Genomic DNA, 14,652 nt, shown 5'->3' on the forward strand with positions numbered 1-14,652 from the left:
GTACATCCACCTGTAACTGCGCTGACCTTTCCTTCACTACAGCCCACACGTCATCTCAAGCAGGGTAAGGACAACAGGAAGAAAGTCATATCATCTGTACGAGGAAGGATGGCAACCAGAGTGATGAGGAGATGGAATGCTGAAATTTAAAGAAAGTGTAGTGTAGGCTTTGGTTTGACAGCATATTTGTTGTTATTTTTTGCCTCTACGCAAGTCCCCGAAAAAAAAACAACAAATGATTCTTGTCATCCTCTTGAGGATAGCGTAGAGGAGCCCGCAGGGATCCGTTTGCTTCAGAGACATTGGTTGTTCAAAGCTAATTTAAAACGAGCATGCAGGTGTGAGGAGATGCATTAAATTGTAGCGTGGAATATATGTACACCGTCAAACTTAGTTTTAGAGGTGAGAGGGAAGGACTGCGTGACGGACTGATTTATTGCTTGATTGAAATCTTGATTTCAAACATGTTAACAGTGATATCAAAGAAACCTAAACAGACAAATTAAGAATAAAAATGACAAAATGATGACAAAAAGTTCAGCTAACTAGGAATTTTTGTGTTTTATTATGACATGTTTCCCATTATTTATGAGTGGACAATGTGCGGCCATAGTGAGACAAACTGGCCAAATTAATTATGCTTAAAAAAACAAACTGTGTGCATGTCTGATGTTGCTCACCGCGGCCCAAGGAATGCTCAGGGAAGTTTGTGTGAATGCTCAGTCGCATGGAAAATTAGAGGGAATATTGGTGATAATGGCGGAATCTGGTGAGGGATGTATTTTTTTTGGGTGCTATTTGCAAAACATTTGAGAACCACGGTTTTCGATAATTGCTAATATGAAAGAACCGCGGTGCACTGTGGTGGGAGTCTAAAGCATACTAATATTTTACCTCATCAAGATGGCATTCACCTGGTCGATGTTTTCTCTCAGCATCGTGCTTGTTATCTTAATCGAAACTCTTTTAGCCAAACGAGCTGAACAGATTACTTTCAAGAGGGGTTGCATGCGAGTGCAGCACTGCACTATTTATCTCAATAGATGAAGCGTAATGCATGTAGAATTACGTTTGAGGATGTTTTGTTCCGTTCCGCTCATGCTGACAATTGTTTGTAATGCAAAGTACAAGCCAAGAGCAATTTGGTGGTGTTTTCTTTCTTCCTCCCCCACTGTAGTATAAACTGTGATGTGATGGTGATGAGCTTTAAGCCTGATGCCATACCTGAGCTAGTATATTGTCAGTCTGGCTGATTGATTGTGAGGTCTGACGTGTTCAAAATGAAAATACAAGTTTACGGGCCTTGGTGCTACAGGGCCATCAGAATTGCCACAAACCCTGTTCAAGGACAGCAATTTTCTTAAAGCCATAACAGCACTGAACTGCATTACAAAGCCAAATCCCCCCCACAGCCCTACCATGCCTCCAACCCCGCGACATCCGTTATACAATAACGACAATGTGCAGTGCATTACACTATAATTTACAGAAACAGCAAGAACGGGGTTCTTCGGATGTGTCACGTTCCGTGCCTGCCTGCAGGGGGCGGGCTTTCTTTTCCCCAACTTCACACCTGTTGTTAATTTCGGGCTGATCACCTGCCTTTATCAAGCGACTCCGGCAGTCATCTCACTGCCGGAGAATTACACACCGTGCCATATTGCACCCGCGCTCGATTTTGCTATTGTCAATTGACCCGTGCCTTTTTGCCTTACGGCCGTTATTTCGCGTTTAGCTCCTAGTTGTTGTATTGCTCTTATCTCCGCCAAATTCAGGTCCTCCTCGCGTCGTGTTGTTTTTCCGCGAGCGTTTTCTGTTAGTGAACCCTTATAGTTATTTTCCTGGTCCTTATTTGACCAGCGTTTTGTGTTACCGTTTTTCCCTGTCGGGCTCTTTCTGTTCTTTTGTCATTAAAGACATTTTTTTTCGTTGACAAGATTTTTTCGTTGTCTGTTTCTCCGGGGGTCCAACCTTTATTTCATTTGTTCTGCACGAAGCGATCGCTATCGCTTCGGACAGAACGTGACAGAATTCTCCGGCCAACATGGATCCCGCAGACGTCGAAAAAATATTGTCCGCTCTTGCACGACAAGAGCAACAGATGAGTCAGCATGGCCAAGCCATTTCGGAACTCCGAGGCGCGGTCTCCATGCTGGCTCATCGGCTCGACGATTACGAGCCTCGTCTAACACGGGTGGAGGAACGGAGACCCCATTCCTCCGGGGGCCATCCAGCCACCTCGGAAGCGTTCCCCTCTCATCCCATTTTGTCGAGGGAACCATCGCTTCCACACCCCCCTCGCTATGGGGGTGAGCATGGGCAGTGTGGTCACTTCCTTCACCAGTGCTCACTCGTATTCGACCAACAGCCGTCTGCCTACGCTAATGATGCTGCCAAGGTGGCCTATATCATGAGTTTGTTAACAGGTCCGGCGGCGTCATGGGCGATTGCGACCAGCGAATCCAAGCCGAGTCTCCGATCATCGTTCCCTGAATTCGTGACAGCCTTTCGCCGGGTGTTCCACCATCCCGTGCGGGGCCGAGAGGCAGAGGGTCGGCTACTTGCCCTCCACCAGGGAAGACGATCGGTCGCCGACTACTCGATCGAGTTCCGGATTCTGGCAGCACAGAGCGGATACGGTGATCGAGCATTGTGTGGACTGTTTCGACGCGGCCTGAACTCTCAGCTCAAAGACGAACTGGCGACCCGTGACCACAGCACCGACCTGGAGGAGCTGATTGACCTCGCTCTCCTCATGGACAATCGTTTGAGGGAGCGGGGCCGGGAGCGTGGGGGAAACCGTTTCCCGTATCGACACTCTCCCCATCGTGAGGAACATCGGGGAGTATTCCGGGAGACGACACCCGCGGCGGAACCTATGCAGCTGGGTGGCAAGGACGTTGGCGGAGAGCAAGGAAGTCGCCGTGCCAGCCGTCGTACGACCAGAGACAACACCCAAACCTCTCCTCACGCCACAACCAGCCCTCCGGGATCATCTTTTCACGTCTACCCCGAGTACTGTGAGTCACGATCCCGCGCGTTAACCCCCGAGCCTAGACAGGCCGACGCGCGATCGGGACACCCCAACAGACTGGAACTTGAGGGGGAGATATTTGGTGACTCCCGGTCGAGGCGGGTTCGGGCCCTGGTAGACTCAGGAGCAGACGATTGTCTGATGGACACCGAGCTCGCCTCCGAGTTGGGTTGTTTCTTGGAGGAGCTTATTGATAGAAAGCGGGTTCGCGATCTCGATGGGCGTCTCCTGGCGGTCGTTACGCACAGAACAGAGCCATTGAAACTGCAACTTTCGGGTAACCATGTCGAGCATCGGCGTTTTCTGGTAATGAGGTCCCGCAATGCCCCTATTATCCTTGGGTTACCCTGGCTTAGGGTACACAACCCCGTAATTTCCTGGGCGCGCCCAGCAATAGATAGTTGGAGTCCGTACTGTTATCAGCACTGTTTACAGTCAGCCGTCGGGGGGTATAAACGCGTCACACCCTCCGAGGATATCTGCCTTGACGGAGTGCCGGATTGCTATCGGGACCTCAAGGGGGCTTTTAGCGAGGACCGCGCGCGCTCCTTACCTCCACACCGCCCCTATGATTGCGCGATAGACCTGCAGGCGGGCGCTCCGTTGCCGACCTCGAGGCTGTATCAGGTGTCTCGGCCTGAACGCGAGGCGCTAACGGAGTACATAAACAGCTCGCTCGCCGCAGGCCTCATTAGACCTTCGCGTTCACCGTTAGGGGCGGGGTTTTTTTTCGTGGGAAAGAAGGACAAGTCCCTGCGACCCTGCGTCGACTATCGTGGGTTAAACGAGATAACCATAAAGAATAAATACCCACTACCTTTGTTAGATTCCGCCTTCGCCCCATTGCAATCCGCCACCATTTTCTCCAAGTTAGATTTGCGCAGCGCTTATCACTTGGTCCGTATCAGGGAGGGAGATGAATGGAAGACCGCTTTCAAGACCCCTCTAGGCCATTTTGAGTACTTAGTGATGCCTTTCGGTCTCACTAACGCTCCTGCCGTCTTCCAAAACCTCATAAATGACGTGCTAAGAGACATGATCAACATCTTCTGTTTTGTCTACTTGGACGATATATTGATTTTCTCCCGGTCGTTACAGGAGCACAAGCAACATGTTAGGCGGGTGCTACAGCGCCTATTAGAAAACCGGCTCTTCGTCAAGGCAGAGAAGTGTGAATTCCATGTTCCCGTAATCTCCTTTCTGGGGTTTATCATTGAGCGGGGTAGGTTACGAGCAGACCCCATCAAGACACAGGCAGTCACGAACTGGCCGGTTCCCACTAATCGTAAAGAACTGCAGCGTTTCCTGGGGTTCGCCAATTTCTATAGACGGTTTATCCGGGCCTATAGCCAGAAGGCGCTCCCCTTGACCCGCCTGACGTCTATTAAGACCCCGTTCAAGTGGGATTCCACCGCGGACGCTGCGTTCACGGACTTAAAGGCGGCGTTTACCAGTCCCCCTGTACTTCAACATCCTGACCCTGATCTTCCCTTTATTGTAGAGGTGGACGCCTCGGATTCAGGGGTGGGGGCGGTGCTGTCTCAACGCTCGCCCATCGACCAGAAGCTGCACCCCTGCGCCTTCTTCTCACGTCGACTCACAGCGGCCGAATCCAACTACGACGTGGGCAACCGCGAACTGTTAGCTGTTGTCTCCGCCTTGCAGGAGTGGCGGCACTGGCTCGAGGGGGCAAAGGAGCCTTTTACCGTTTACACCGACCACAAGAACCTTGCTTACCTCCGTACCGCCAAAAGACTAAACCCCCGTCAGGCCCGGTGGGCCTTGTTTCTCACCAGGTTCGACTTCATTCTCACCTACTCCCCCGGGTCGAAGAACACCAAGCCCGACGCCCTCTCCCGTCTCTACGACCCCACGGGAGGGGACCGGCCCCCGGAGACCATCCTCCCAGCTCAGTGCATCGTGGGGGCCGTCCAGTGGGAGGTTGAGCAGCGGATCCAGACTGCCCTGGAGGGGGTTCAGGTGCCGGCGGGGTGTCCGGCGGGGAGACTGTTCGTGCCTCCGTCCCTGCGCTCGGAGGTCCTGCAGTGGGGGCATGGATCCAAGGTGGCATGCCATCCGGGGGTGAGCCGGACGGTGCAACTCGTCTCCCAGCGGTTCTGGTGGCCGGAGCTCCGGAGCGACGTGACGGAGTTCGTCAGGGCCTGCACCTCCTGCGCATGCGGCAAGTCTTCCCGTCAACCTCCGGCGGGATTGCTCCAACCGTTACCCGTTCCGCCACGCCCCTGGTCACACATCGCTCTGGACTTCGTCACGGGCCTTCCCCCCTCCCGGGGCCGTACGGTCGTGCTCACGATCGTGGACCGCTTCTCCAAGGCGGCTCATTTTGTGCCCTTGTCCAGGTTACCGTCGGCGCTGGAGACCGCCGACCTCCTGGTCGAACACGTTTTCCGCCTCCACGGCATTCCGACGGACATTGTGTCTGATCGGGGGCCCCAGTTCGTGTCTCGCGTCTGGAAGCGGTTCTGCCGGTCCCTCGGAGCCACTGCCAGCCTGACCTCCGGCTACCACCCCCAGTCTAACGGACAGGCGGAGCGCGCCAACCAGGATCTGGGGGCGGCCCTCCGCTGTGTGTGTCTCCACCGTCCCGCGTCATGGGTCGACCACTTGCCATGGGTGGAGTATGCGCACAACACCCTCGTCTCCTCCGCAACCGGCCGGTCACCGTTCATGTCTGCCTACGGCTACCAGCCGCCGCTGTTCCCGTCACAGGAGGGGCAGGTGGAGGTCCCTTCCGTCCAGCATCATCTCAAGCGGGCCCATCGTGTGTGGAGGGAGGCCCGGGCAGCATTGTCCCGCACGGCGTCCCGGAATCGTCGAATCGCGGATCGTCGTCGTCGCCCGGCCCCCTCCTATCTGGTGGGGCAGAAGGTATGGCTGGCTACTCGGGACCTTCGCCTGGCCGGCTCCTCGGCGAAACTGGGTCCTCGATTCACTGGTCCCTTCGAGGTCGAGGCCGTCATCAACCCGGCTGCTGTCAGGCTCCGTCTACCTCCTACCATGAAGGTCCACCCCGTCTTCCACGTCTCCCTTCTCAAACCCGTCTCTTCCAGTGACTTGGCTCCTCCTCCCACGCCGCCGCCCCCTCCGCGGGTCGTCGACGGTGACCCGGTGTACACGGTTCGTGCCATCCTGGACTCTCGGCGCAGGGGCAAGGGCTTCCAATACCTGGTCGATTGGGAGGGCTACGGGCCTGAGGAGCGGCAGTGGGTGCCTCGCTCCTGGATCCTTGACCCGTCCCTTCTGCGCGACTTCCACACCGCCCACCCTTCCAAACCGGGTGGTCCGCCGGGAGGCGTCCGTTGAGGGGGGGGTACTGTCACGTTCCGTGCCTGCCTGCAGGGGGCGGGCTTTCTTTTCCCCAACTTCACACCTGTTGTTAATTTCGGGCTGATCACCTGCCTTTATCAAGCGACTCCGGCAGTCATCTCACTGCCGGAGAATTACACACCGTGCCATATTGCACCCGCGCTCGATTTTGCTATTGTCAATTGACCCGTGCCTTTTTGCCTTACGGCCGTTATTTCGCGTTTAGCTCCTAGTTGTTGTATTGCTCTTATCTCCGCCAAATTCAGGTCCTCCTCGCGTCGTGTTGTTTTTCCGCGAGCGTTTTCTGTTAGTGAACCCTTATAGTTATTTTCCTGGTCCTTATTTGACCAGCGTTTTGTGTTACCGTTTTTCCCTGTCGGGCTCTTTCTGTTCTTTTGTCATTAAAGACATTTTTTTTCGTTGACAAGATTTTTTCGTTGTCTGTTTCTCCGGGGGTCCAACCTTTATTTCATTTGTTCTGCACGAAGCGATCGCTATCGCTTCGGACAGAACGTGACAGGATGGCCTTGCTGTCTGCCATTATTTGCCAGTCTGCAGCAAATTGTGACTCCTGGGCTTTGCTTTGTGACATGTAGCGGTAGCTAAAATAAAATCTGTTTTGCTGTACAATTTCAGCTTAGTTTTAACAATGGGACTTATTTTGACCCCGCCCCAAAAATATGTGCACACGAGAATGACCTACTCTAGTACATTTGCTATCCTCCTGACAAACTACAAATATTTCATACAGCGCTCTTCAAATTTCTAAATTCAAATGGGGAATAAAGTCGAACCTCGTTACGACATACCTCGAGGGAACTAATCTGTACATTACAACGGTAGATTCACTGTAACCATTTCCAATAAAATGGCTGCCAACTACGATGGAAAATACAGTCAGAAAATTTAAAGATGTAAAAACATGAACATTTAATACAGTAGAAACATGTCACTTACAAATACTGTATGTGTATAGAATATAACGAAAATACTCAGTCAGCAATTAAAAAGTGCCGCGCCCCAAAATATTTGATTTTGGGATCTCTGGAAAATATGCCCAAATGGCTTCCAAATTATGAAAAAAAATATTAGAGGATGCTTTAAGATGTACAACCACCATCTTATTGGAAGGAAAAATATTGTTGAAAATGTTTCCCTCATTTTCATCTAATGTCTTTTGAGAATAGGTTATGATCCACTTCATTTAACTTAATTTTATCAAGATGCAGACATCAGCTGAATGAATTGCTTTTTTTTCTGAAGAGATGAGAAATGAAGAGAAAGTCATTGTGTCAACTGGAATAGGCATGAACAGTACAAAACAACTGGACCTTTTAACTAGTGATGTAATCTTTCATTATTTGCAACCTATTTGTTCATTTTCTCTTGTCATGCAAAAACATAGATTTTTGCACGAGGAACATATTCTTTCTACATAAAAGTAAGATTATATGTAAATATGTTTTGCTACAGCCTTAAGCTGCTTTGAACAGAGACTGGGGGCATAACCAAGGGGCCTGAAATTTATATCATGGTATTAATTGAATCCCTTGCTAGGTCTAACAAGTAAAGAAGTCAGTCAACTTTGTAAAAAAAAAAAACGCTCTCCTCTTGTAAGCAGCAAACATTTGCTCCACACACTATTTGCCTATTCTTCCGGGCTTTCCTCACGCAGTGCCCACGTCACACCCGCCGATAGCAGCACAGTGCACTCATTCTCTTATTTGTCCTGCAAAATGTCAGTTGACTTAAACACATTCTAAATGGTCCCATGAAAAACAATTCAAGCTGGACATTTTCATGAATTTAAAGAATTTTCCCAAATGTCCCGACTGTGTGTAAAAAGGTGGATGTGTCTGAGCAAAAGAGAATGTTTTTGTCACCAAAGCTCCAATCTTCACTGGCCAAACTAGCTAGTAGTTTTCCTGAACAACCGCCAAATTGAATTTTCATTTGGCCGGTATTAATTAAGAACCCTGAACATCATGCTTCGTTTTCCTATTGAAAAATAAAACAGAAGGTTTCTGACGCATCCTTCTCTTTTCATACAAAGTCTTTTTTAGTTGCGCACGTACAGCAGAGTGGGGACACATGGCAGTCTCAGCTGTTATGTGACAATCAAAGTAATGTCACCAAAATATGTTGCAGCAGATTTATGTCACCCAGACAGGAAGATTAACATTGCTTGAGCGTTTTTTCCATCTCCGGTGTTTTTACAGATGTCAAGCCTGCCGAGCCACCGACTTGATGAATTGTACAATTTGTCAAAATAAACGTCAAGTGTTGCACGAAATGGGGGGAGGATATGATTCTGAAGATGCAAAGAGCTGCAATTGTACTTCAAACAATGGATGGCTAAACTTAACCATGACTGTCATTTGTTTTTTATTATGGGGTGCCTTTATTCTGTCAGTCGTGGTTATATAGTGTTTCTGCATGTGGCTATGCGAACATAAACTCATAAAATGACAGCTGACGATTAATGTGTACTAAACGTGGCCTGCTTTGTAACACAGCACAATCCATAGTAAATCAGCGTCCCCCATGAACAACAATTCTCATAACTCAAACAAAATGAGCGAATGAAATACGTGCAGCAAGAGAAGCCAAATTCCATGCAGAGGGGGCATTTCCTGTGATAGCATAATGAAGCAGATCCTAAGATGAACCCTGTGTACGGTTCCACTGGTGAGGCTATAACTGCACAAAGTAAAGGTCACTCTTTAAATTTTGGACTCCAAAGGGATTTGACCTTCAAGTAATGGATCTTTCGGGACGACAGATATATTTTTGCCCTCTAATCTCACAATCAAAAGTGGTAATGTGGAAAAAATATAACACAACAAGTACCGTGGAATTGCCAGCAATTTACATGTGATGCCATTTTCAGTCGACAGAAATGAATTAAATGTCGTGACCCGTCTTTGTTGATTTTGGTTTTGAATTTAGTTTCATGTTTTCCTTTGTGCATGTCTGTCTCATAAGGTTATTGGGTCCACCTCTGCTTCTCATCCCGAGAGACTGGTTTATAAAACCAGGAAAGCCTAAAATATATATATATACTTTTAAATTTCATTTTTTTAAAGAAGTGTCTTACATACACATAGTATGTACAAGACACACACAAACACACATGCACACATACGCACTTCCGCTGTCAGCTGAGCCTTCCTATACAATAGAGTGAGCTTTTGTAGTGGTGCACTGGAGCACATTGATGATGTAGAAGCATCTGGCCTGTGCAACATTGGCTTCGCTCATCACTACTTCCACAGCTGGGTCCAAGTGACCTCAGGGTGTCATGGAGATACCTGTGTGTGTGTGTGTGTGTGTGTGTGTGTGTGTGTGTGTGTGTGTGTGTGTGTGCTAAGAAAGACATACTAATGAGGGAGGAAGTGAACAGACTTGGGTGAAAGAGAGTACAAAGTATTTGATTCTAATAAAGGGCAAGTGATATGGAGTTGGAGTTATATCAGGGCGCTGCAATTCTGGAGTGTAATTTTCTGTGTTTGTTGAAAATCTTGGACACCGCCGGCGGTGTTCACTCTATCTCTGGGTTCTGTACTGTATGAGAAAAGTTTGAAGTCAGTCAGGCTTTTGTAGGTGCTCATTTCTCGAAGATTTTATTGTGATTTTTGAGGCAAGTTGACAAGAAAGCTGTAATGCACTTTCCCAACAGAGAAAATGCAAACACTAAATCCGAAACGGAGAAACACAACTGCTCTTATTTAGCATATGGTCACATTTTTTTCTGATCATACACAGTGAGAAGTGGATGTTTCGATTATCCTAGGCTATACAACACAAGATTGGCTTAAATTGCTTCCAAGATAGGCAAAATATTGGGAACAATATTATCCATGCATCCATTCAAAAAGTCTTGCTGAAATTCTACCCGTCCTTTTATCTTCAACACCACCAATATTGTACAAACAGTAACTGCTATAGGACTGTATATTCTCAGTTGAACTAATGGCCACGGAGCCCTTTTCTGTCTGATACCATATTGGGTGACTTGTAAATTGAGGTACCACTGTAAATTGTTCATCTCCTTGAAATGAGATACAAGGGCGATTAAAAGTTTTCTCAGTGTGTGAGGTATTGGAAAGGTTGTGAACTGCTGCAAGTGAACCTAAACCATCCAGAAAGCTGACCTGTTTTTCTCTAATACCATGTCATTTCAGTGAATTATCAGGTGGAGAGAGGCGATATCATGTCTAATATCTCAGGTGTGTTCCGGTTGTGGCAGTACATTGTGTGTGTGGGTGTTGTGTGACTAACCCTATTAATGCATGGCAGCATACTGCTGAATAACTTCATAGAGGAATGGGCAAATTGAGTTGGGGGAGGTTTAAGGATGGCCTGAGACTGGGCGACAGAGGAGGTAGCAGCCTGGCTGGATTAACCACTCAAAATGACATGTTTGGGATTTAATATTGCATGTCCATCCTGCATTATTTACACTGGATAAAATGATATGGTGAAGCAAGCCCAGCAAGAGAGGCATGGAATCGAGCTGGTGGGGTTGCCGAACTATCAGTGTTTATTTGGGAGGACGGCGAAGCAAACATATGCAGGGTCCCAGTTCAGTGAAAGCCTGTTCATGAAATTGCTCATTAGGCTTGGGGCAAACAAGTTTTGACATTTGTTAATATTATTTTCCCTGTAGTGCTTGTTTCATTGTTCTGTTCGGGCCGTAGGGTAAATGTCTTACAATGTATTTTGAATATATCCATAAATTATTTAATATTCACCAGCGCTTTCAGTTTACAGAGAAAAAATTGGCTTGGGCACATTAGTGGTGCTTTAGCCTTTAGAACTGCAGCCAAGGATGAAGTTCAGAGGAATGTGCTAAGATGAAAACAGACAATGACAAATACAGGGTGCCAAAAAACACATCGTATTCACTGAACACTTTTCAATAGTTTCATAATATTGTACACGCTATACTGTACCTGTACCTGTATTAGCGTGTAAGAACTCAATCTTGAGATTTGATTTGGAACTCCATGTCTAAACCACGGTTTGATACAGTACAGGGGAAGTCAATCCTCCCAAAAATGTCTTTACAGTAACAGGTTCTATGAGCCTCCACTAGTCTAAACACATCACTGTAATTAGTATTATGTATGTAGAATATGAGCTAAGAAGGAAAATCCACCCATTTTAGCCATCTCAGAGGGCGGCCATTTTGCCACTTTTTGTCAACTGAAAATGACCTCAAAGTTGTTTTCTGAAGTTGAGCCACATGGTTGGTTGTTACCTGAGACCTGAGCAACTGTGATGTCATTTTCAGTCGACAGTAAGTGGTTCACATGGCCGCCTCCTGAGATGAAAAAAAAATGGGTGGATTATCCTGCTTAACTCATATCCCACAAAAGCAATATTAATCAGAATCCTGCGTTTTAACTAGTAGGGCTGCATAGATCTTATTATTGTGAAGAACATTATTTATATACAGTATCTCTCTCTCTCTCTCTATATATATATATATATATATATATATATATACATAAAATAAAGTTATGTATTGTTTCAGTCCCTTTGGCTTTATAGTATGACCATTTTCCATTGAAACATTAACACAACATTGACAGAACTAACAAAATAATCCAGATTTTTCCTCAAACCACTACAGGTCACGATCTGCAGAATCTTCTGCTCCCCTCAGTTTGAAATAATGCTAGTAGTTGCACCAATACATTCTTTATTCCAGGTTGCAGCAATATTGTTGGTTTTTTTCCAAGGCTGTGGTTTTCCTGGAAAGACAATTGTTTCCACTAGAGATGACAGACTTGGCACGCGCGCGCACGCGCACACACACACACTCGTGCGCACACACACACACACTCACACACACACACACACACACACACAAAAACCTCCGCTACAAGCCCATACTGTTCTTTCTCTATTTTCTGTTTGCCTTCCACCAGCCAGCTCGCACACTGAGCCTGGCTCCCTTCTCACTGTATTCAATCGGCAACAATAACATGTAATCAGACGATATCATAAGCGTTCACAACATCAGATGATAGATTAAAACCCTGAGTGGTGTAGACAGCACGTTCGGCGAAAATCAATGGCATACTACATACTCAGCTGGTATAAAACATTAAAAAATAATGCTGCATCGATTGCAATGCAGGTGGTGCAGCCATTGAGTTGTAGACAAAGATCTGTTTGCGCGCAGGTGTGCAAGTATGCATGTGTGTGTGTGTGTGTGTGTGGTTGATACTCACCCATAAGTGGTGTTGCTGGCCCGTTTACTTGCTGCCCTGGAGCGACTTGACTTGAGGTCTCCACTCATGGTCGTGTCTGCAAGCATGAACAGCCCATTAACCTCATACTGATACACTAAAAAAGACATCGCAGCACAGTGTGGCAACACAGTACTATAGCACGTAATAAAAATAGGATAAAATATCTGGTTTGTGCTTCAACCTTCCCTCTTCAAACTATGAAATATTTTTGCTCAAGGGTTTCATACTACAATTCTGAGGTGCCTTTGCATTTGCTGTAGGTACAATTTGAATTTGGAATCATTCTCGCCGCACAAAAATGAAAAATATAGACCAATCTGTCAAATGCTAACGTCATATGTCATGCTCCATGAAGCATGACGTGGTCTGCTAACTTATAAATGGATAGACAAAACCAGAAAGGGCACTTCACAAGTTTGCCCAGCTTTCGTTGAAGGAATTATTTTACTTTCTTCGTTTGAGTCTCGATGAAACCACTTACTCACACACCACCCATTAAAAGCCATGTTTCCATCAATGTATGGCAGGCCATGGTGTTTTTTTCCCCTCACCGTTAAGGGTCTTAGAATCTTTAGAACCCAACTTGAATCATCCAATTCTTCAACACCCTTTTGCTGCAGTAGTATGCTTCAAAATGCCTGTGGAGGATATACCTCCACACACACTATCGTCTATGAATGAGAAGCAAGGAACAAAAAAGTGAGACGTTTGTTCTTTTCATTTACAACTGAGTCAAAAAACAAAAAGTGACTCATTCATTTGTTAAATCTAGCACTAAAGAATACAAATTGCGAGAGTAATTTGAATTACTGAGCAGGCACTTTTCATTCTTGGTGTCAGATTTAATCAACAACAATAAAATAATTGAGTCACTTTTTCAGTTTTAGAAAACGAAAAGAACGAACGATACACCGACTCAAATACTGCCATGCAGTTGAAATATATATTAGACAAAAAAGGACTCAAAGTTTCATGCTTACATCAACAAACTGCATATTACTGTTATTTTCCTTTTCTTTGTTAACTTTATAGTCAGTTTTCATTCACATGACATGTTCTTTATGTATGTGACATGTGAAGGGAAACGCAAGCCGACCAATCCAAAATGAACTGTGGCAAACTAACTGAATTATAGCACTTGGTAGGAAAGTGGTGCATGGTCTTGTTTGGCCTTACCCAGCCTCCGATGTCAAAAGAGAGCATCGCCACACCGATTTATTTTAAACTTGTTTTTAACCTTGTCTGGGGTCAGAGTTCGATGCTGTTAACTCTTTAGTCACTGTGGTAACTTAATACAGCATTTGTAAATCAACATAAATGGCTGGTAGCATGCTTAATCGTAATTCATTCATTCATTCATCTTCCGAACCGCTCAATCCTCACTAGGGTCGTGGGGGGTGCTGGAGCCTATCCCAGCTGTCTCCGGGCAGTAGGCGGGGGACACCCTGAATCGGTTGCCAGCCAATCGCAGGGCACACAGAGACGAACAACCATCCGCGCTCACACTCACTCCTAGGGACAATTTAGAGTGTTCAATTAGCCTGCCACACATGTTTTTGGAATGTGGGAGGAAACCGGAGCACCCAGAGAAAACCCACGCAGGCCCGGGGAGAACATGCAAACTTCACACAGGGAGGCCGGAGCTGGAATCGAACCCGGTACCTCTGCACTGTGAAGCCGACGTGCTAACCACTGGACTACCGGGCCGCCCCGCTTAATCGTTAGTTAATTAGATGCTTTAATTGTAACATGTAACAGACGATGTGTCGGAAAAGGGTCACAAAAAGATATACAGTCTTCCCTTGAGATAAGGGTGACCCATTTTCTACGGGGTTTTTTTCGATCCAATCTGTTGTGGTGTTTTTTTTTTTTTGCCTTGACTTGCAAGTAAAAATTTTACAGAAGAGCGCTGGGTGGTGGCAGTGAACTCACATTACTTCACAACACGTAGCAGTTCAAGGCTAACAAATAGCAACTATGTGTTGGCATTCTTGCACACCTTGTATGAACCATTGCTAAGCATTTTTA

General features: G+C 46.7%; 1 protein-coding gene across 2 annotated transcripts in view; it reads right to left on the reverse strand.

The window, feature by feature from the left end:
* The window catches only part of si:dkey-234i14.2 (RNA-binding Raly-like protein), a 43,306-nt gene that overhangs the window by 23,406 nt on the left and 5,248 nt on the right, over window positions 1–14,652 (reverse strand). For both annotated transcript variants that reach the window (XM_052063535.1, XM_052063536.1), the window contains one exon: window positions 12,604–12,679. In XM_052063535.1, coding sequence (XP_051919495.1) covers window positions 12,604–12,679 — 76 coding nt within the window. The remainder of the gene's footprint in view (window positions 1–12,603; window positions 12,680–14,652) is intronic.

This window comes from Hippocampus zosterae, chromosome 4 (genome assembly GCF_025434085.1).
Source record: "Hippocampus zosterae strain Florida chromosome 4, ASM2543408v3, whole genome shotgun sequence".
In the NCBI taxonomy this organism is placed as follows: domain Eukaryota; kingdom Metazoa; phylum Chordata; class Actinopteri; order Syngnathiformes; family Syngnathidae; genus Hippocampus; species Hippocampus zosterae.